Source organism: Liolophura sinensis, chromosome 7, assembly GCF_032854445.1.
Source record: "Liolophura sinensis isolate JHLJ2023 chromosome 7, CUHK_Ljap_v2, whole genome shotgun sequence".
Lineage (NCBI taxonomy): Eukaryota > Metazoa > Mollusca > Polyplacophora > Chitonida > Chitonidae > Liolophura > Liolophura sinensis.
The window spans coordinates 23551293-23573653 of NC_088301.1; the positions used below are offsets into that span (position 1 = coordinate 23551293).

Sequence of the window (22361 nt, forward strand, 5' to 3'; positions counted from 1 at the left end):
AGCTGCAAAAAATTCTACTCATGCCTTCGAAATAGTTAATCAAAATTTCCCTTATCATAAGCTTACAAATTTTTGTTCACTCCTCAGCTGAGCGTGAAGCTGAACTGGACAATGCCTCACGGGCAGGGCAGAAGTTTGCTGCGACCTGTCAGGAGTTGATGACTTGGATTACCTCTGCCAGGGAGAAGATGGAGAGCGAGGAGCCAGTGTCTGGCAAACAAGACGTCCTCAAGCAGCAGATGTTGAGTCAACAGGTAAGTTAAAATACATGTATTCAGTTAATTGTAAAGTTTACTGTAATTCTTCAGCCGTTACGCATGTTTGCAAGGTTTACATTTAGACATATTCTGAGGGTATTATTCTGTACAGATTGATACATGTACTGTTCTTGAAGCTGTGCAAACCCAGCCAATGTAGTTTTGTCTTCAAAATCAAATTAAAAAAGGTGCATAAACTGCACTTCATAAACTACACTGAAAGTTGCTCTTTCATATGCAGAAATATTGAAAAATCAGTGTTTTTTTTTTTGTTTTTGTTTTTTTTTTTAAACTTACATATTAATTTCTATGTAAAGTATGTTGTATCAAGGGCCTGATATCACTACTCAGTAATGATTTTTTTTCAAGCATGTTGAATCAGATAAAACATTCAAATGTACAAATCTTTTAATAACTATACAATCAAACCTGTCATATGTGGCCAGTGAAGGGAGATGAAAGTATTGGCCTCTTAGGGCAGGTGGCCACATAACACGGGCTGGGTAAAAGACTGAGCCAACACATAACTTACGTTTCTTAATATGACCATTTGGTATAAATTTCAGATATGATCAGTGTTTATGCTTACATACGTTTAGAAGGCTGCCGTTGACCAGTAAACCACAAACTTCACTGATCAAGACAAAGTGGCAGGTTACACCATTGCAAATTTCCAATCACTATCACAGCTACCAAAGTTTGTGACCACCATTTTGAAATTTTCGAAAGTGCGATCGTCATTACCTTTGAAAATCAGCCGCATAGGGCAGGTTAATATTCAACTGTGTTACAATATGTAGTGGCCGCTGGCAGCGTTGGACTGGTGTCCGCATATTACAGGTCGTTTAACATGGAAAATCGTTTGGTTGCGGCAGAGAGTGGCCGCTTAAGACAGTTTTATGCTAAATACAGGTGGCCGTAAGTACAGGTTTGACTGTACTTTTAACACAGAATTGTAATGTAAAATCATTGAAGTTGTGCTTTGAAAACTGTCATGTAGTGTAAATGGGAAATATTCTCAGTTACACTGTGAAAGACCGATCAGTTTAATCAATCAAAGGAAATGATTCTTCTGTAGCTAATACAACAGGACCTCAGTGTACGTGAGCCAGACATTAAGGAAGTGTTAAACATGGCCCAGAGACTACGCTCTGCCCCAGGGGGTGGGCTGGATGACCCAGACTCCAACAGTCAGCTGGAGACCATCCAGGCCGAGTTTGAGGGGCTTAAGCAGGCAGCGTCTCAACGTCAGGAGAAGCTGGCAGCGACGGCCAAACATGCCCAGCAGTTCTATGAGAATGTGGACAAAATGGAAATGTGGTTGAGGATGAATGAGGAAAAACTGGATTACATGGGCACACCTGTCCTCACTAAAGAGGGCATCGCTAAGCAGCTCAAGGAAGCTCAGGTACTTGAAGTTGTTGTGCGGAATCTTCAAATTTCAGGGGTGACCGATTTGTTTAAGGTACTCACCCAAAGATCACTGTGACAGTGAGATCCCGAGCTCACATCTGGGTCATGCCATAACATACCACCAAAAATGTCAGGTTTAGATTGGGACCACAAGTAAAGTCCTGTCTCGAAACTTGACCCATTGCATGGAGTTGGCTCCCTTTGCTGACAGTTGAGTTAGGATTTTCTTGGTTAAATGTTGCAACCTTGGTCATGCTTGAGTAAATATACCATACCCAAAATTCAGCTTAGGCAATGCATGGACTGAACTTGCACCAGCCAATCAGAATCAGTTCTGTACCCCTTTAAGCTCTCTTGTGCATGCCAAACTTTTAAGCCCATTAATCAAGGGATAGTCAGGTGCTGTGCCTTAAAATCATTGTTAAGAGTGCAGTACCTCACAAAGTATGATGTCTTTTTCCTTGTTCTTACTTTAGTTGTCCCATTCATAAAACTGACTGCCACTTGATCTGTGAAAATTTAGGTGAGTGGACTGGATTATGTTCATTGAAAATTTTGAAATGTGCTAAAAGCTCGCAAGGAATGATTGAGTCTAATGACATTTGCCTTTGTTTTATTACTCAGTTATTACAGAGTGAGATCCTGAAGAAGACCCATGACCATGAGAATCTGAACCGAGAAGCCGATGCACTGCTAGAGACCATATACACTGGTAAAGAGGAGGTGGAGAGTAAGCTGGCCAATGTCAATGCCAGGTGGGACGGACTATACTCAGGTAAGAGGTCAACCGTATTTGGATGTGGTTAGGCTGCTGAAGCTGAACAATTTTTGGAAAGTATTCAGAGTTTTTAAAATTTAGTTTGTCAATGACCCGGCCATTTTGAAAAGCAGATTTTTCAATGAACTGACGTCGTATCACATGATCAAAAACAAGTTCAATGTTAAAACTCCCCAAGTGTTCTGTTAAAACTCCCCAAGTGTTCTTTTAAAACTCTGCAAGTTTTCTGTTAAAATGACCCAAGTGTTCTGTTAAAACTTCCCAAGTGTTCTGTTAAAATGACCCAAAACTGATTCTGCTCTGATTTCAATACATTAGAAGAAACCTTTAATCACACAGATTCATAAATTTGTAGGATTGGGTTTTTGTCTTATTTCATGTCTACACTAGACTTACGCCATGAATATGAGTTACAAAGCTGCATAACCTCAATCAGTGCATCTACACAAGTTACATTTTACATTACTGTCCCATTTCAAACCGAAAAGTTTCTATTAATTCAGTGCACAAACTTTGATTTGGGTATATAGGCTGTTCTCACTTATAATCAAAAATTGATTTGCGACAGGTGTGGCAGGGCGTGTGGAGACCCTGGAGGACATGTCCCAGAGACTGGCTGAATTCCAGGACAGCCTAGGTGACGTGAACTCTGCGCTACAGAGGCTAGAGGACAGACTTGACTCCCATCAGCACCTGGGTGCTGCAGCCAGGGATCCCAAATATACAGACATGATCAAGGTAAATAGCCTGTAACCCAAAACCTGACCATACTCTCAATTCCATGTGTACTTTCATTTAACTGCTTGAATAATTTACTTTAATGATTTGCACTGAGAATGAAAATAAAGAAAAAATATATCTGTTGTGAAAAGACTCTGTGGTGCCTATGCATGCATACAAACTGCAATGACTCAGTAATTCTTAGTTGCCATATCATATCATTGAATAAACGTGTATGTTAAAAAGCTATATAACTACAATCGATCACAGTAACTACAATTGAGTTACTGTGGCTGATTGTTACTGTGGCTGTGACTGTGGCTGATTGTTATTGTACTACATACATTGCAAATAAAGACCCATATTTATCAAATGTAAAACATTTTAGTGAAAAATTCAAGTACAGCTACGGTTAAAATGTTTTGTCCAAGAAAGTTTAAAATTTGTAAAGTGGTTCTTCTGTACCAACGACAATTTGAGTTCTGTCCTGCTCTTAGTTTGTCTTTTAAGCACTCGCAACTTTTAATTTAAGGTAAGATGCTTGATAAATACAAGCCCAAGAAACCAAATCACAAAAGACCCTTGAGGAAAAGCCTGTTATAATCCCCGTATAGTTTTTGAATCTTGCTTCTCCATATACTTCAGGGTCTGGAGGAGGAAGTGATCTCAATAGAGCCGCAGATAGACTACGTTGAGGCTCTTGCTGATGGGTTTGGCCATATGGATGCAAACAGCATCGACACAACGGCCGTACAAGATCAGTTAGAAATGGCCCGCGCCAGGCAAAGGCACCTGAAGCAAGAGTTATCTGACCTGTCTTCTGGCATGGAGGTTGGGTCTCAGCTGGCCGCTCAGTTCCAGGTAAGGGAGACAATCCAGACTGTTAGGCAATCACTACAAGTCAGGGAGGTTTTATTGAAAAATGTTGGAATAATGTTATTAGTGTGTGTGATAATGAGATAGTAGTGGTGGGATGTTTCTTCAAAGTTTTCATCATCTACAGGTTCTTTATGAATTTATTCTTTCAATACTTGTAAGTGTTTACTGTCGTGGTGAAGAATTTTTCCCTTAAGTAATGGTAGTCTAGTTTATTGGTAGAGGAAGACAGGGCGCCGACCAGCAATTCTCAGTGTTTTTAGTTGATTCCATGGTGAAATACTACATGGGTGCAAACCTTGGTCAGAATACATGGTCAGAATACAATACATATACATGAATTTCATCACCAGACAAGCACACGCTGGATATCACATGAATGTTTTCATGTATGTCATAGCCTGTGTGTTGCTGTTTCACAGGACTCTTCATGTATGTCATAGCCTGTGTGTTGCTGTTTCACAGGACTCTTCATGTATGTCATAGCCTGTGTGCTGCTGTTTCACAGGACTCTTCATGTATTCATAGCCTGTGTGTTGCTGTTTCACAGGACTCTTCATGTATTCATAGCCTGTATGTTGCTGTTTCACAGGACTCTTCATGTATTCATAGCCTCTGTGTTCCTGTTTCACAGGACTCTTCATGTATTCATAGCCTCTGTGTTCCTGTTTCACAGGACTCTTCATGTATTCATAGCCTCTATGTTGCTGTTTCACAGGACTCTTCATGTATTCATAGCCTCTGTGTTCCTGTTTCACAGGACATCTTCATGTATTCATAGCCTCTATGTTGCTTTTTCACAGGACTCTTCATGTATTCATAGCCTGTGTGTTGCTGTTTCACAGGACTCTTCATGTATTCATAGCCTGTGTGTTGCTGTTTCACAGGACTCTTCATGTATTCATAGCCTGTGTGTTGCTGTTTCACAGGACTCTTCATGTATTCATAGCCTGTATGTTGTTGTTTCACAGGACTCTTCATGTATGTCATAGCCTGTGTGTTGCTGTTTCACAGGACTCTTCATGTATTCATAGCCTGTATGTTGCTGTTTCACAGGACTCTTCATGTATTCATAGCCTCTGTGTTCCTGTTTCACAGGACTCTTCATGTATTCATAGCCTCTATGTTGTTGTTTCAGAGGACTCTTCATGTATTCATAGCCTCTATGTTGCTGTTTCACAGGACTCTTCATGTATTCATAGCCTCTGTGTTCCTGTTTCACAGGACATCTTCATGTATTCATAGCCTCTATGTTGCTTTTTCACAGGACTCCATGACAACACTGTCACGAGAACTTGCTGACCTTGACAGCGACCTTGCTAGGAAAGATCCAATTGGTCGAGATGTGGACACTCTGGAAGCTCAGCTTGAGGATATGAAGGTGAGTGAAGATGTAAGGAAAAATCATCAAACACATTAAACAAAAGTGCCGGTAAATCTTCATGGGGTTGAAATATCTACAGAAATACTTCACTTACAGTGGTAAACTTCGCTCATTTTTTGTCTCTACTACCAGGTCGACCACAATCACAATGCTTTAATACATACAGTTCTGCCCCTTTTTTTGTTATATTTTCTTCAACACAAATCCCGATGGCATATCTACTATAAAATCAGCATTTCAAGTCCCACTAGTTCAGGTTTAGACAAGACAGGGTTGGGGCTCTTGCAAAGTAACACAGCAAAAAAAGCTTGATTTTACATCTCCTGTAATCTGATCCGTTGACTCAATGGCTTTAGAGCTACAGTAAAATCACGTTGTTTAGCCACATTAGTTTGCGAGAGACCCCACCTTATCTCGCATAAACCTGTGTGAACTCACTAGACTCCTGAAAAGCCAATTCAGCTTATTTACACTGCCACAACCGCCATACTTTGAGGTTCTGAAATTCCTGTTTGGTCGGTTCAATGAAAAAATTTTCATTTGATCAAATGCAGGTTAAGTTACAGTTTTGTATGATCCACTTAGACATCAGAGGGGATTAACTGGCAAGCAATTTAAGTTTTAGACAGCGATAGATTAATCACTGTTATACAGGTCTAACATAGTACACTGAAATTCTAAATGTGTATTTTGTGTTTTTTAGTTTTTCATGCCCCATCTGAAGGACAAGACAGAGGCTCTGCGTGACCTTGAGAGTCAGGCTGAGGAGCTGATTGGAGCAGGGTTCAGCTCTAACCCCCAGACAGTCCGCACTCAGGTAAGCATACATATAGGCACATGTATATGTACAGGTTATATACAGGTGATGCTAAGGTCAACTTCAGTCACTAAAACTTTATAATTGCTTGAAGTAGGTTTACTTATACATGTATATAAGATCTACGAGTATATAAGATAGAAGCATGAATAAAATAATATATATTTGACAAATATATATAGTGTTTCAACAATATGCTTTTTTTATTTTAGGTGGAGAACTTGAAACAGCAGTTAGAGAGTATATCAGAGAGAGCCAATGAGAGGGTGGTGGAGCTTGAGAGTACCATGGACCAGATCCAGGACCTCAATGAGGGACTGAGACAGGCGGTGAAGGGGCTGGACTCTTCTTTGGCCCACGTGGACTACCTGTCCCCCGTGGGAGCAGACGTCAAGACAATCAAACATCAACAGGAAGATCTTAAGGTAAAATGGGATAGCTACAGAGTGCTATTAGAACCTTCTGTTTAACAGGTTTTACATTTACTTTTGTAATGAAATCTGGGATGTTGGGTTATGCAACTTACTACTAGTGGTCAGTATACTTGAATTTAATGCTGAAAGTTTCCAAATCAATTTTGAAAAGAAGATCTGGGAGTCAAGATTAACAACTCAAAATGCCACTATTGTTTGTCAGGAATTCATCAAGAAGACAGTGGAACCTCTGCAGAAGCAGGTGGAGAGTGGCATGGAAATGGGCAGACAACTCCTGCAGACAGCCGTACCCGGCACTTCGACCAATGCCCTGGAGTCTGATCTTGAGATCACAGCTGACAAAATGACCGACCTCAACAAGAAGGTGAGATCAGAATCCATGAAAAAAACTAATGATATATAACAAATGTAAAGGGTTTTTTATGCTTGTCAGTGATGATAGATTGTATCATGGTACGGCATTGTCTGTCCAGCCAGCTGTTCATACATATACTTTTTGGCAATTCTATAATTTCTAAAGAACACTCAGTCGGTTAGCGCGCTAGCGCAGCGTAATGACCCAGGAGCCTCTCACCAATGCTGTCGCTGTGAGTTCAAGTCCAGCTCATGCTGGCTTTCTCTCCGGCCGTAAGTGGGAAGATCTAAAGAACAGCTTTGCTTAGTGTTATCACTTTATTTGACATTTTGTCTCTACTATGGTAGTAGAAGTCTATAGAAAAAAAGAGATCACTTTAAAATCAGTATATGTGTAGTTGTTTGTCCCATGTTCATGTGGACTAAGAGGGAAAATATTTCTCATGAAAGCGTGTATGTACTGTTTTGTTCTGTCAAGACATTAATTTGCACATTTGCATCAACTTCAGGTGGCTGATCGTGAGAGGAAGTTGGATTCAGCTTTGTTGCAATCTGGCAAATTTAACGAGGCTTTGGCATCGCTCATTGATTGGCTGGCTGAGACCGAGGAAATGGTGGCACATCAGAAATCCCCATCCCCAGAGTACAAAGTGGTCAAAGCACAGTTACAGGAACAAAAGGTTGGTTGTCTCCCCTCAGACAGTTTGTGTTGGATTAGAAAATTGAGAAATGTCTGAGAAATGTGAAATTTCAGCAAAAAGTTAAATTTACACATAGATTCAATAAAAAGTGTTTTTAAATTTTTTCAATAAAAAATATGGTGAGGGTTAATTGTCATTTGCTCAGTTCAGTCAGGTGTGTTGCTGATACTTTGTGATTGCTTTCTGACATTGTCTTGTTTTACTTTCATCCAGTTCCTGCAGAAAATGTTGGAAGACCGCTCTCCAAGTGTGCGCTCTTTGCAAGAGTCCGGAAAGCAGCTTTTAAAATCTCTCGATCCCAAAGATAAGAAGAATCACGAAAAACAACTCACAAATTTCATGCAGCGCTGGAACACACTCAGTGACAATTCCCAGAAGAGGAAGGTGGTGTTAGAGAATGTTACTGGCATCGCTAAGGAATTCCAGGAGAGACAAGAACCGCTTCTGGAATGGCTGGAAGGGGCAGAGAAGAAGCTGGCATCTCTGGCTAACACCATTCCTACTAACAATGATGATCTGATCAAGAGGAGAGACTCGCTGAAGGTATGTTAGAACCTGCTTGAAATTGTAGGTGTGTAAATGTATGTGTGGATAGGATAAAAACACTAATCAAAAAAGTAAATAAAGAGGCTGCCCAAAAACAATGTTTTAGTAATTTTCAGAAATGGAAATTTGAAATTCCAGATGAGATACTGAAGATTGTGCTTTAAATTCTTTGTGAAAAAGACAAGATCTTACATAAGATTCGCTCAAGTTTTATTTGTTGATATGGTAAAAATAATATATGATGATACAGTAGCAAACACGCAAAACTCTTATTAGAAATCCATTTGGGGAGACCTGTTGTGAGCTCTATACAGAGCTTATAGTTTGTCAGTAATTTGTGTGTTCTGGGTTAAATTCATTTGAAATATTTAATGCAGTTCATCTTAGTTAAATATTGCAAATATTGCCCACAAATGATACTTTAGTAACACTAAAAGTTGAAAATAAAGTTCCAACATGGAATTTAAATTGAGAATTTACAAGAATTTATGTTGTTACCACAAAGAGCTGTTGTTGGGATAAAATGTATTGGCATTTCAATCCTGGAATAAAGTACAAGCTGTGCTGCCCACCATTGATAGGTATTACATGTTGTTTTTTTGGTTTACTTTTCTTAGGACATAATGGTGGGCCTAAGGAAACAGGAAAAGGTTTTAGAGGAGGTGAATGGCAAAGGCCAGCAACTGCTCAAGTTCTGCTCAGGTAGGTTTCTCTGCTTTAATGCATATGTACATAGAGGAATATTAATATTAATAGGGTAAAATATTAACTGTCTATTCTTTGTGCCCGTAAATTTGCTTAAAGTACCTTGTTTATGTCGTCTAGTAACGTTGTGTGATCTAAATGGCTGTTAATGATTCTTCGACAACTAAATGTGTTGTGTTAGAATATTTTAAGATAAAAAAAATACACCAGTTGCACAAATAGACTGTTCTTGAGTAGGCCATTTAAATGATAAATAAAAGTGCTGGATTTTTTTTTATCCAGCTAGTACAAATGCTGCTCCTGCAGGGTTGTCACGTACCTGAAGAAGGTGGTTTGCACTCGGCACTTTGAGTTTTGTCACCCATGAACTTGACTGCCATCTTTAATGTCAATCAGAATTCTTTAATTTGGAATCATTAACAAACAGCGTGTTAAATAAGTAAGTAACAGTGCTGAAATGAACTATTGAAACATTTTGTTGTCTACACAGATGAGGATGCCACGGCTCTGAGGAACAAATTGGAGCTGATGAACAAACGCTACACGGGACTGAAGAACAAAGTGACACAGCAGTTGGATCAGACAGAACAAGCTTTGCCATTGGCTCAGAGATTCAACGAGGCTCATGGGAAATTCCTGGAGTGGCTGGATGTGGTGGAACCAGAACTCCGAGGGAAGGAAACTGCAGGGCTGGATGCCGAGGAAGCTGTTGATGTAGGTGCACCTGTGAACCATATGCAGCATTAGGGTACAAATTGTAACGTACACCGTGTGCCAGTGAAGCAAGAATGTTCTAAACTAATAATGGAATAACCCCGACCTCTGTCATTTAAGTCAAAACTCCTTCAGTGTACCAAACAATCAATCAATCGTTTCTTCAGAGAAAGTATGGTGGATGGCTGGAGATGTAATAAACAACCAGTCAGTGATTCTTGAGTAAGGCATTAAATGTCAATCAAGTAAATACATACATAAATACAGTCAGTGATTCTTGAGTAAGCCTTTGAGCATCAAGCAAATAAGTAAATACATACAGTCAGTGATTCTTGAGTAAGCCTTTGACCACCAAACAAATAAGTGATTAAATGCAGTCAGTGATTTTTGAGAAAGTCTTTGAGCACCGAACAAGCAAGTATGGTGCTCAAGCAAGTAAATAAATACAGTCAGTGATTCTTCAGTAAGTCTTTGAGCACCAAACAAATAAGTAAATAAATACAGTCAGTGATTCTTGAGTAAGGCATTCAACACAAACAACAGCAAAAATAAATAAATTGAATTGATTTGTATTGTGACTGTTCCTCACAAGAGTGTTTGTTGCATTTCACATTAAAGAAACTGATAGGTCAGATGGAGGACATCAAGCCCTGGCTGGACATCGTCAACAAGCAGGGGATGAAGTTAGCAGACTTGTTGCCAGGCGACGCAGGTCTTCGTGTGGAGGACAACATGGAGAAGGATAACAAAAGGTTCAAGGCCGTCTGTGAGGCAGTGCAGAAGCGCGCCGAGAAACTGCAGCTGACCAGGTCCAAGTCTTTGGAGGTACACTTCTTTGTCCTTATCTAAAGGGATAGATTTGTCATTTTCCAAAATATAGTGTGTTTGTATTCTTGGGTGGGCAGGAGATTAGTTTGCTTTTGTGAAGTTTCATGTGCAAAATATGAAAGAAATATGATTGAATTTCTCTACTTTAAATGAAGCAGATACACAGAAAAATAGTGTCTTGCACACCAATGCTTGTTTATATGTTTGAAATATTTCCCTATGTGCAGCTGTTCTGACTTCGTTTTGATTTGGGATATTTTTTATTTTTAGTGCAGAAAACATGATAATTCCTTAAATTTGTTAACAAAAAATGTGTGTAAGATTTTTTTTTTTTTATTGTTGTAAATTCTTGTGTTTTTAGGTATTGGGAGAGCTTGACGATTTATTGGAATGGTTTGCTGATGCGGAGAATCAGCTTATTGTGGCTGATCCTATCAGTTCTAATCCAAGCAAGTTACAGCAACAACTTGCTCAACAAAAGGTTTGTCATTGTGACATATTTTAAATATGACAATTTGGTAATGAATACATGAATGTTGAAAACACCTTCGACATTGAAAGCTTTCTAGAGTTTGATCTGGAAGAGTTCTTCTCCATTTTTTTTGTCTTTTTAATCTTCATGTAAATTTAATAAATTAAAGTGTAGATTTCGATATCAAATGTTGCTGGTTGTAAATTAACATTGGCATTTTTTCTGACACATAGTTAACATTAGTCAAGGCCAATGAAATTATTTCGTGTTAGGAATGAATGAATAGCTAAACACCACATCAGCGATATTTCAGCCTGCGAGCAACAGAGCGCAGACTTTAGGATTGGTTCATTATCATGAATTGTTGCTTTTTGTAGGAATTTAACGAAGACGTAAGCAGTCAGAAGGGTAAAGTAAGGGAAGTCTTATCAGCAGGGAAGAAACTCCTGCGGGAGCATAAAGTTGACGAAGAGCCAGCCATCCGCGACAAGATGGAGGCATTGAAACAGGACGCAGACTGTGTCGCCAGGGAGAGTGCTGAGAGACTGAGTCGTTTGCAACAGGCTGTCCCATTGGCAGCTCACTTCCACGACACACACAGCGATCTTCAAACCTGGTTCGATGAGGTGGAGCCATTGCTAGTTGAGCTAGAGGTCATGGCCATTAATGCTGATCATGTGAAACAACAGCAGGAGAAAGCAAAGGTAGGACCATTTGTGCAGTGTAGTCAGTTTTACATATCAGGATACAAGCCACAGTACTGGCGGTACACAGCAGACAAATGGATGGATCGGGTCTTGGCCGGAATGTTAAGACACGAGGTGTAGAATCAATCCCGGTCTTAAATATGGATTCACCCACTCCAGCTGTTTGTCTTGGCAACAAAAAGTAGTCAGTAATGCTTGTGCACTGTTTCATGTTAGCTAGTTCAAGACAACTGGTCTTCTACCAGTATGCATGCATATCTGAAAGTCACACATAAGAAAGTCACACATCAGTAACTGGACACAGGTTGGGGATTTACCACAAAGCACTATCTGTGGTATCCTCCGTATATAAAACTGCCTGCTGTGATATAAGTAAAAAAAATTTTTGATCATATCATTAAACAACAGTCACATAAATAAAATACAGGCAATAACATGACCAATAGTGAGCCACTTGTCTGCATGTTGTGTCCCTGTAGTGCATTTGTAGTTATTTGGACATCATAGACTCTTGTAATAGTAACAACTTCAAATCTAGGATCCAGCTGATGCTGGCTTCCTCTTCGGCCGTACATGGGAAGGTCTGCTAGCAACCTGCAAATGATTGTGAGTGAAGTATTCTTGAGTAAGGCATAAAACACCAATCAAATCAAATGTAGGAATCAAGGCCAAGTCTTTTTCTAATTGAACGAAAACCAAGTTGCAGAGTGAATGCAATCATCTGCCTCTGGCAAACCTCCATATGTACATACATACCAATACCATCATTCATCATTCCTGTTTTTCTCTCCTCCAGGTGATTAAACAAGATGTACTGGACCACAAGCCTATGGTGGACAAACTGAACAAGACAGGGACAGCTCTGACCAAACTGTGTGGTCAGGCAGATGCTGACAAGGTTCAGAACATGCTGACAGAGGACAACAAGAGAGTGGATCACATCCGAGACTCCATTAGAGAGAGGTCTAACTCCATTGATGATGCTCTGCAACAGTCTGCCGAGGTGAGAAGTTTGGCCTGGGATAGATTTCAATTTCATGTACTTCTTGGTACAGTGCTTCTCAAAACTTTGTGACAAGTGAGTGAGTGAGTGCTTGGGGTTTAACGTCGTACTTAACAATTTTTCAGTCATATGACAGCGAAAGAATCCGTAGATTGTATGTAATGTGCCTCCTTGTTGCAGGACAAATTTCCACCGCTCTTTTATCTAGTGCTGCTTCACTGAGACACCTTACCGAAGTCAAGACTTTGTAGTGAAGAAAGATTGAAAATAGAGAATAAAGTGAAGATTGTTTTACAGTCTGTCTGAATAAACTCTTTGGACAGTTATTCTCATTAGAATTTTATCACGGTTTGAAAACTTTTAGGTTGGTAAATTGCTGCTTTGAGCTTGGACTGTTATGACCACTGGTGTTTACTGTTCAAACTCAACTGTCATGAAGTTCTACTCCAGACACTCCGTTTCCTCGACCCATTAAACAGATGGCTTGTCATAGAAGGGAGAAACATTTAAAAACATCATTAAAAACTAATCAAGTAAAAATGTGAATAAATAGTAAATCTTTCACACCTAAATGTCTTCTGGCATCACACCTAAATGTCTTCTGGCATCTGTAGTGTCTCATTGGATTTTCATGGACACGTGATCTGTTTTTCTGCTGAGCAGTTTTCTGACAAGCTGGAGGACATGTTGGAGACGTTGACCTCTACTCAAGACCAGGTGAAGCATGCTGAGCCCATCTCTGCCCATCCTGACAAGCTGAGGGAACAGCTGGCTGAGAACAAGGTACCTACACCTTACTTAGTCAAATCAGCCCTGTTGTTGGCCTTTTTTTTGTCACAATTATGATTAGCTGTTTTTTTTTTTCATTATTTAAAGTCACATTTAGCATTGATCTTGAAACATGTATTAAAACCCTTTCATTATTTCCGGAATTACGCCGAATATTCTCAAAATTTTTATTATTTTGTTTTGTTATTTATTGATCTCACGTCGATTTGATAATCTCACCTCTGACCTGAATCTTCATGTTGTCACTCTGACTTTTGTCAAGTTCTTACCCACATTCCAGGAGTTTAACCCTTTAATACTCTTAACTGCATACTCATGTTTTCACATGGACAGTTGTGCTGTTTCCTTCTATATCCTTATGTTTTCACTCTGACATTCATGATGGTCTCACCTGCATTCTCATGTTCTCACCCACATCCTCATGTTCTCAATCTGATTCATGTTATATGATCCCCACATCATTCTCACGATATTTGTCACGTTATCAGGCTGTGATGGAGGACCTAGACATGAAGTTCAGTGCACTAGAGTCTGTCAAGTCCACGGCAGAAGATCTGATGAAACAGGCCGGGGAGAACATCAATGACGAGTCTGTACAGGGTGAGTGTGAGGGAGCAGATAAAGTTGTGACAAAGTCAAATTTATTTTTATCTCGTCTGGTTAATAAAATTTTTGATGTCCATAATATGACTACAGAATTGTCATAATATTAAACCCTGTTCATTTGGAATGTGCAGGTAGAGCAATATCCCTAAAGACTAGAATGTTTCTACAACATAAATGGCTTTGAAGTAATTGTATGCGTTACAGTGTTGGAGAAACATAGAGTTTGGCCAAGGTCAAATGTAGTATGAACACAAATACAGTAAATCTTGAACCTTTTCGGCTCCTAAAGCTTTTTTTAGTGGAATTTATGCATACAATAATTAGTAGCACAATGCAAAAATGATTTGTTCTTGTCCCTCATCGTAAAACTTATGCTTCTCTACAACCCAATGTTCTCTTGGACTGTTTCAAAATATTGGTCGCAGAGGCAGTTGAAAAGGTTGAAGGGTAGTTCCAGTTGGAATGAAAATTCTCTTTGCTTGTTATGTTTTCAGATGTACAGCAGAAGATCAATGAACTGGTTGACCTTTACGATGACATCAAGACAACGAGTCAGGATCGAAACCAGGCCCTGGAAGACACTCTGGAAGTGTCTGACCGCTTCTGGGATGACCTCAATAACCTGATGGGCACGCTCAAAGAGCTACAAGACACTCTGTCCAATCAGGATCCAGTCGCTCTGGAGCCTACAGTTATCCGAGAACAACAAGAAGTGCTGGAGGTATGATGGAATGAGAGGCGATGAATATTTTGTTATATTTATTGCATACACAAATGAGATTCTGAATTGAATTTTAATTTACTGTTCATTTGGCAAATAAAGCCACTTTTCAGTGTGAATTGAGGACGTAATTATGCTGATGTAAGTGCAATAAATTATGTTTTTTTATCATCATAAAAGTACATCAGGGACAAGATTATGAAACCAATATTTGCAGTATTTATGTTAGCATTATTGTTCACAGTTTATGAAATATGGGAATTTTATAAGAGTATAATGATCATCAGAAAGGTTGGTTTTGCAGCATTTGGGGACATCCTATTCATTGCAGTGTCCAAGGTTTTGAATGTATTATCTGTCTGACGTTACTTCTGACATCAATACTTTATATAAACTTTATTGGAAAAGCATGTAAGCATATTTTATAATATAATATATTATAAGACAATTAATATCAAGTGTTGGTTCTGCAGGCTCTGAAGGATGATATTGACGCATCTCAGTCTGACCTTGAAGATGTCCAGGCTGGTGGTCAGCAGCTAATGAATCTGTGCGGAGAGCCCGATCGTCCTGAGGTCCAGAAGACAATAGACGATGCAGACTTGAGTAACCAGGCTGTTAATGATCAGTTTGTTAAGAGATCCAAGACATTGGAGGAGGCTCTGGGCAAGGCCATGACATTCCAGGATGAACTCATGGTTAGTTCAGAAATGTTGTCCCCAGTTTTAATTGTATCTGGTTTTATAAACCTGTATTTCAGGTATCAATGTCATTGTGTTGTCTGTCCATCCATCTGTCTGTCTGTCTGTCCATCTGTTTGCCTCACTGTATCTTCAGAACTGCTTCACATTTCATGAGAGTTATAAAATTTGTTCCCTGGCATCTCCTCAACCAGAACAGAAACGAGATGTGCCTCATCTTGTGATATGTTGGCTTTTTACCAATATTGATTCGCTAATTTATTGAAGGTTAAAAACACAGTCAGAATCAAAGCATTCATCCAAAAATCAAGCTCTTACATTCACGATTGAGCTCCTTCCTTTAATTCTCTTAACTTAGGTAGCACTTGGGAAGGATTGCCAGCAACCTGTGGATGATTGTGGGTTTCCCCTGGGTTAGGATTAGCCCGGTCACTGCCCGGTTTCCTCCCACAATCCTGGCCACAGCCTTAAACCATCAATCAATCAATCAATCAATAAAATAAATAAATAATTCTCTTGATTCATTCTGCTCTACAGAAAATTCTTGTGTGGATGGAGGATAAGGAAGATAGGTTGGTTTCTCTGGGCCCAGTGGGTTCTGACTTTGAGACCATCAAAACCCAGCTGGATGACCTCAAGGTAAGTGGCCTCAGAAACCATGACCTTGGAAGATCAGTTAACTGCAGAAGTTTGTGTGACCTTGGAAATGCGTGTGACCTCGGAAATGTGTGTGACGTCTGGAATGTTTAGAAGTTATTTGATGCCACGACTCATACTTTACAAGGAGTATATCACAGATTTTATTCTGTGTTTAGGAATGTGATCTGAAATTCATTTAAGTTGAAGTATACCTGATACTCTTAAATTTCCTGCAGTTGAGAAATAAGATAAAATTTCCTTAAAATTATCAAACACGCTTGTTAACCCATAACACTGTCCCCATTGATATGGATAAGACTCATGCCTGTTCCCATTGTAAAACCATATCTGCACATATCAAACATGGTTCCGCCACAATATAGTGCACAGCTCAAGTTGTGTCCACTTTGTCCATTCCAGGAGCTGAAGTCAGAGGTTGACCCCAAACAGGTGGATATCCAGTATCTGAATCAGCAGGCTACAGAGCTGGCTAAAGACAGTACTGGGGAGCAGGCGGCTGTGGTCACTGAGCCCCTGGCAGAGGTTAACAAACGGTGGGATGAACTCGTGGAGAATCTTGCTGACAGGAAGGTAGGGGCGTTTTGCTTGTCATCTGTTAGCTCAATAAGACACTCAAATGTCAAAATTAAATTCTATCGGTTAAGTAGGAATACAAAAGGACTGAACTGATATTTGGTAAATATAGTATTTACATACATGTACAGGCATGTGGGAATGCATTGATACTAAAGGCAGTTTTCAGACTTACGAAGCTTAGGATTTTGTTGACTGATTTGGGATGAAAGCAGCTAAAGTTCATTTATAAAGGTATATTTGTACACACCTAGAATTTAACACTATATATAATCTGTTTCCTCTTTTCAGCACCTGTTGCAGAGCGCCATGTTGAACATGGGTCAGTTTGAACACACCCTGAATGAGCTACTGTCCTGGTTAGGCCACACAGAACAGACCCTGAATGATCTACCTCCTGTAAAGGGAGACGTGCGAACAATTGACATCGAACTCGCCAAACACAAGGTACAGTCCTAATGGAAATAATACTGTATATTTAACATAGGCTGATCCTGAAAAAGTTTTTTAGCCCCATGAGTTAATGTTTATGATCTTAATAAACCTCTTATATTATAGTGTTTTAGGACAATTATGAGGACAGCTGTGTCGCTGTTCGTTAGGACATTACATGACTAAAGAAGTCGTAAATCTCTGGAGTGTGTTCATCTCATTGCTAACTAGTAGTCAGTGTCGTGAAAATATGGACTATTAGGAAATAAATTGACATACATGTATTTGCACATCATCTAGTGTGTCCCTCGAATGCACTTTCATATAAGTGTAAACTGGAGATAATGTTTAAAAATATGTGGTGTTTTCTGGATTCCATAAAGGTTTTGTCATAAGAATGTCTGACTTTATTTGGCCTTCAGATTCTGCAAAATGACATCCAAGCTCATCGGCCCAGTATCGACTCTGTCAACGAGGCCGGTCAGAGGGTGTTGTCAGTCGGTGGGCAAAATGCTGCCGTTACCAAGGGCAAGCTAGATGAGATGAATCAACGGTGGGACAGGATTCTAGCCAAGAGTCAAGGACGGCAGGCCAATCTTGAGGACGCACTCTTTGAGGTGGGCATTAAGGGAGATAACTGGAATTAATTCATAAATTACTATAAAAATTAGAAGTTCAGTAGGCCTAAAATCGTTTGATTTCGTGAAGAAAGATTAACTCCATTGTGTTGATTGGAATGAAAGTTGCATATTGAAAGATTGAAACATGGATTGTGAGAGTGAGCTACACGCAGACTATGAGATTTAGTAATAGAAACATGTCCTAAACTTCAATATATCAGTCAAAGCTCAATTTTAGGGGCAAGGGGATCTGCTCTGTGTGGTAAGATGTATGCCATGCATACCAAATCCCTATCTACAACATTAATATATGGAAATTATCACTTTATCAAACATTCATGTTTTCTGACTCAGAAAAGCAAGTACTCCAGAAACCATATACTGTGATGCTGTTGTTGTATTACAGGCCCAAGCATTCCACGGAGAATTACAGGACATGTTGTTGAGACTGAGTGAGATGGAAGGTCAGCTGATCACCACCAAACCTGTGGGAGGTCTGCCGGACACAGCCAGAGAACAGCTGGAGAGATTCATGGTCAGTATCTCAACTGCACAGACATGAATTCAAATCAACCTGGTGCCACATGGGTAGATGCTAATAAAGCTCTAGTGATTTGGTTTTGTTTGTAGTTTGCCAAAGTATGTTTACAAACTTTCTTCAGGTAGAAATGTGCAAGATCAAATGTTGAACAGGTCACTACTTGGAGATATAAAATATATGTTTTTAGTCTTGGTAGCTTTAGGAATCCTGTGTTATAATTAATTGACTTTAATATTCTGCAGGATATTTATCATGAGCTGGAAAACTTAGAACCAGAAGTGAACGTTTTACTCACCAGTGGGAGTGAACTGGCGTCTAAAAGCCAGGAACCTGCAGCAGGCACTCTGCGACAGAGCGTGCAGAGCCTGCAGAGCAAGTGGGACAACATCACAGCCAGAGCCAATGACAGGAAGGTAAGCAGGCTGTAAACTTGCATTAAACGACATTTTGTTATTAGCATTTTTATCAAAATATTCCATAAGATCTCCATGGGTGTAAGAAAGCTAGGAAAACTGTGTTGCTATAATTACTGTCCTAGTTTGCTTGAAACTGTTGTGAGCTAAATAGGCGCTTTGCTAGTAAAACGTTATGTAAGACAACATGAACTTTTGACATTTCATGTCAGCAGTTAAAAACTGGGCTATACCATGAGATTCAGTTTGTTTGCATTAATACAGTATATTAAAACGTTAATACATGAAACGCTAAACCATATTCATTCATGCGAGTTCTTCAAAATTCTTCACAATATTGTGATTGTAGCATGTTCTCATGCTGTATTTTTACCCTTGTTTTTCAGACCAAACTGGAAGATGCGTTGACTCAAGCCAAGAATTTCCACACAGACCTGAACAAGTTTGTGGCCTGGCTTACTGATACAGAGAAAACACTGAACAACCTTGACCCTGTCAGCAGGGTCATTGACAAGGTCACAGCACAGATTGAGGACCACAAGGTGAGGGCATAGGACTCCTGTGATGGTGATTTACCTTAACACACCTGGTTCTCGTGTATTTGCCAAGAGATTGGCCCTCAAATTGGTTTTCCTTGTATAATGACTGACAAGGGACTGTTTTCAGTCAATTGGTATCGTGATATTTATTACTGTATGAATATGACAGTATGCACACATACACAGCATATAAAAGAAATCACCTAATTCATGGGAAGGGTGGACTGTTCTGGCAGTTTTTCCTGTTTAAGATGCATTTATGTCATTGGAAGGTTTGAAAAACATGGAAATCAAAAAACAACTATGATTGGACAAAATTAAAAGGTGGATTTACAATTTAATTTTTTTCTGTTTTTGAATTTTTTAGTGTCGGCTTGCTTGTGAAACTTGAAATGAAATTGGTGTCACCTAAAATGGCTTGGCTTAGGAGCGCCTCTTATCCACCTAATACTCATTTTTTCCAGTGGAAATAGTCTTGATTACCAGTCAAAGTTTGTGGTTCTTCTCTGTTGACAGGTTTTACAGAAGGACATAGCCAAGCACCGTGACATGATGTTAGCCCTGGACAAAACGGGCACACACCTCAAGTATTTCAGCCAAAAACAGGACATCATTCTCATCAAGAACTTGCTGTCCAGTGTCCAGCACAGGTGGGACAAGATTGTGTCCCGGGGAGCGGAGAGAACGAGGCACCTGGAAAGAGGGTACAAGGAGGCCAAACAGGTGAGCAAGTAAAAGTGTTTAGTAGCCTTAAGAGCTACAGGTGAAATATATCTCGTTATCTAGTTGTTCCTTTTGTTTGGTTGCCCCAGAAGATGTTTTCATTCAAATATTGTACACAAACCTGAATTCCGGACTTACATTTGGCTGTCTGCTTGGATATACCCATCAATTCGTTGTGAATTGCTGTGCTGAGAAATTAGTTTTTCTCATGTGTGAAAGGTTGAGAAATTAGAGTACATGTACAATATTTTCACGTGTGAGAAATCAAGGTGGTGGAACTTGTTTGGATCTTAAATTGGTTTTAATTTTCTGTGATAGTTGAATATGGCCTATGTTGATCAAACATGTATTATTGGGTGGTTTTGTGATCTCTGTCCTAATTTAATGAAGCTTGTCTGCACTTTCAAGTTTCGTTAAATAAACACTCGCTTTTGGCTTGCGTTGATTCCTGATGTCTTACATGCATTTACTCTATTTCAGTTCCATGAACACTGGAAGGAGTTGCTGGGTTGGTTGATTGAGGCTGAGAAGGCAATAGATGCAGACCAGACCATCAGCAACGATCCTCTCAAGATCAAACAGCAGATCAACAAACATAAGGTGTGTACTGCTGATAATAAAGTTGAACATCAGTTCATCAGTGGGGCTGTACAGTAATAGTAACGAACATGACATACTGAGTTAACGTGCCCCCCAAAAATTGAGCTGAAGTGTTCAGTGTGTCATGATTTAGAATTCAGTTTCCAGAATTTGAACAAAGAATGAGAAATTGTTCATTTTATTTTAACTCCTTCACTTTTGATTGTGAATAAAATTTGAGCCATGACTATAAAGTTAATAATTTTGCCCGATTCTTGGAGTTCTGTTGGTAATACTTTAGTGGCCTAAGTAATATTTTATGAAATTTATTTCTATCTAAAAATGCATTTTTTTTTGGAAGACACTTTCTGGTCAAATACAGTATTCATGAATCTATAACAAACACCAATCAAACAGATAAGCAGATAAAATTTTAAACTTGTTACAGGAGTTCCAGAGAGCCCTAGGTGCCAAACAGCCGGCATATGACAGTGTGAACCGATCTGGTCGCTCCCTTAAGGAGAGGAGCCCACGACCCGATGTCCCCATACTGCAGCAGATGATGGCTGACCTTAAGAACAAGTGGAACACTCTGTGTGGCAAGTCTGTAGACAGGTGAGGTTTTGAGGCTTGTACAGAATTATAGGTTTCTATGTGGGTAGGGTACTTCGAGACCACTGCTTCTGTTAACCCTTCACAGATCCGAGGAGCAATGTGTTGGTGGAAATCTTCATCAGATTTTACAATTGGTGAGAATATTTCAATTTGTTTTGTTTCACCAGTCACAAATTCTCAAAAACTCCTACCTACTCCTCTCCCACATTCTGTTTTGTGCCATGATAAAACAAAGCCGTAGAGTCTTAAAAACTGTTTCATCATACACGTAAAACCTGAATACGGCAAAGCTGGCATAAATCGCTGAGTCCATCGCGTCCTCCATCTCCTCCATCTGTGTTGCCTCTCAGCCAGTGAGAGTCGTTAAAATTGCCGGCTTGTTCATGTAAACTCGGAACCTACGTCCAACATTCCGGTCTCCCGATCATCAAGTGGAAAACAAACTGTACTGTTAACCACCTTCTGGGAAGAAGAGTTCTACCGGAAATATACGAACTGTACTTCAGCGGTTTCCAACGGCAACTCTCCTCGTAACACAGAAGACTTCAGGACGAGTTCTTAGACAAAATGGATGCTGGCACAGACTTTATTTATAATTTATCAGCTTGAGGTACATTTTAGAATTGTGTTTATGGCATGCACCTGCGAGAAAATGCATACTATTTACAGTGGTATTTGATTGATGTTTAACTTTTCTCTTTTAATACGCTTCCACAAGTTGAACTCTTAGGATACGAAAATCAAGCATTTGAACAGTGTTTCAAAATTTTACTTTCGTCAATTTTAGCATTGTGAAAGAAACTCCAGAAATTACAGTCAGAGCATACAGTAACATGCCTATATATGGTCATTGTCTGTAATTTTTGCAGACAACGGAAACTAGAAGAGGCCTTACTCTTCTCCGGCCAGTTCACTGATGCTCTACAGGCGCTCCTTGATTGGCTAGCAAAAGCAGAGCCAACAGTGGCAGAGGACCAACCAGTGCACGGAGACTTAGACACTGTTAACGGACTGATAGATGATCATAAGGTAAGCTGTTGTGATATTTTGGTTGACTTAGAATGACTTATCAAATACAGTAACATAGTAGGTGTACAAGTGAGGCACTTATAGAAGCATATGGATGCCCTAAAATGATAT

The 22361-nt window shown here is 39.6% G+C and overlaps 1 protein-coding gene across 13 annotated transcripts in view; it reads left to right on the forward strand.

Moving 5' to 3' along the window:
* The window catches only part of LOC135471433 (microtubule-actin cross-linking factor 1, isoforms 1/2/3/4/5-like), a 164846-nt gene that overhangs the window by 130298 nt on the left and 12187 nt on the right, over positions 1 to 22361 (forward strand). For all 13 annotated transcript variants that reach the window (XR_010444439.1, XM_064750671.1, XM_064750672.1 and 10 more), the window contains 32 exons: positions 88 to 254; positions 1336 to 1665; positions 2295 to 2445; positions 3017 to 3186; positions 3814 to 4029; positions 5312 to 5425; positions 6132 to 6245; positions 6458 to 6670; positions 6882 to 7043; positions 7543 to 7713; positions 7948 to 8277; positions 8898 to 8982; positions 9476 to 9699; positions 10318 to 10524; positions 10889 to 11008; positions 11377 to 11703; positions 12503 to 12709; positions 13373 to 13492; positions 13987 to 14098; positions 14599 to 14825; positions 15299 to 15523; positions 16064 to 16165; positions 16586 to 16756; positions 17051 to 17206; positions 17614 to 17808; positions 18218 to 18346; positions 18595 to 18765; positions 19152 to 19307; positions 19821 to 20027; positions 20508 to 20627; positions 21055 to 21221; positions 22091 to 22250. Coding sequence is in view for 12 of the 13 variants with exons in the window: in XM_064750671.1 (XP_064606741.1) it covers positions 88 to 254; positions 1336 to 1665; positions 2295 to 2445; positions 3017 to 3186; positions 3814 to 4029; positions 5312 to 5425; positions 6132 to 6245; positions 6458 to 6670; positions 6882 to 7043; positions 7543 to 7713; positions 7948 to 8277; positions 8898 to 8982; positions 9476 to 9699; positions 10318 to 10524; positions 10889 to 11008; positions 11377 to 11703; positions 12503 to 12709; positions 13373 to 13492; positions 13987 to 14098; positions 14599 to 14825; positions 15299 to 15523; positions 16064 to 16165; positions 16586 to 16756; positions 17051 to 17206; positions 17614 to 17808; positions 18218 to 18346; positions 18595 to 18765; positions 19152 to 19307; positions 19821 to 20027; positions 20508 to 20627; positions 21055 to 21221; positions 22091 to 22250 (5726 nt within the window). In the remaining variant the exon portion in view is untranslated. The remainder of the gene's footprint in view (positions 1 to 87; positions 255 to 1335; positions 1666 to 2294; positions 2446 to 3016; positions 3187 to 3813; positions 4030 to 5311; positions 5426 to 6131; positions 6246 to 6457; positions 6671 to 6881; positions 7044 to 7542; positions 7714 to 7947; positions 8278 to 8897; positions 8983 to 9475; positions 9700 to 10317; positions 10525 to 10888; positions 11009 to 11376; positions 11704 to 12502; positions 12710 to 13372; positions 13493 to 13986; positions 14099 to 14598; positions 14826 to 15298; positions 15524 to 16063; positions 16166 to 16585; positions 16757 to 17050; positions 17207 to 17613; positions 17809 to 18217; positions 18347 to 18594; positions 18766 to 19151; positions 19308 to 19820; positions 20028 to 20507; positions 20628 to 21054; positions 21222 to 22090; positions 22251 to 22361) is intronic.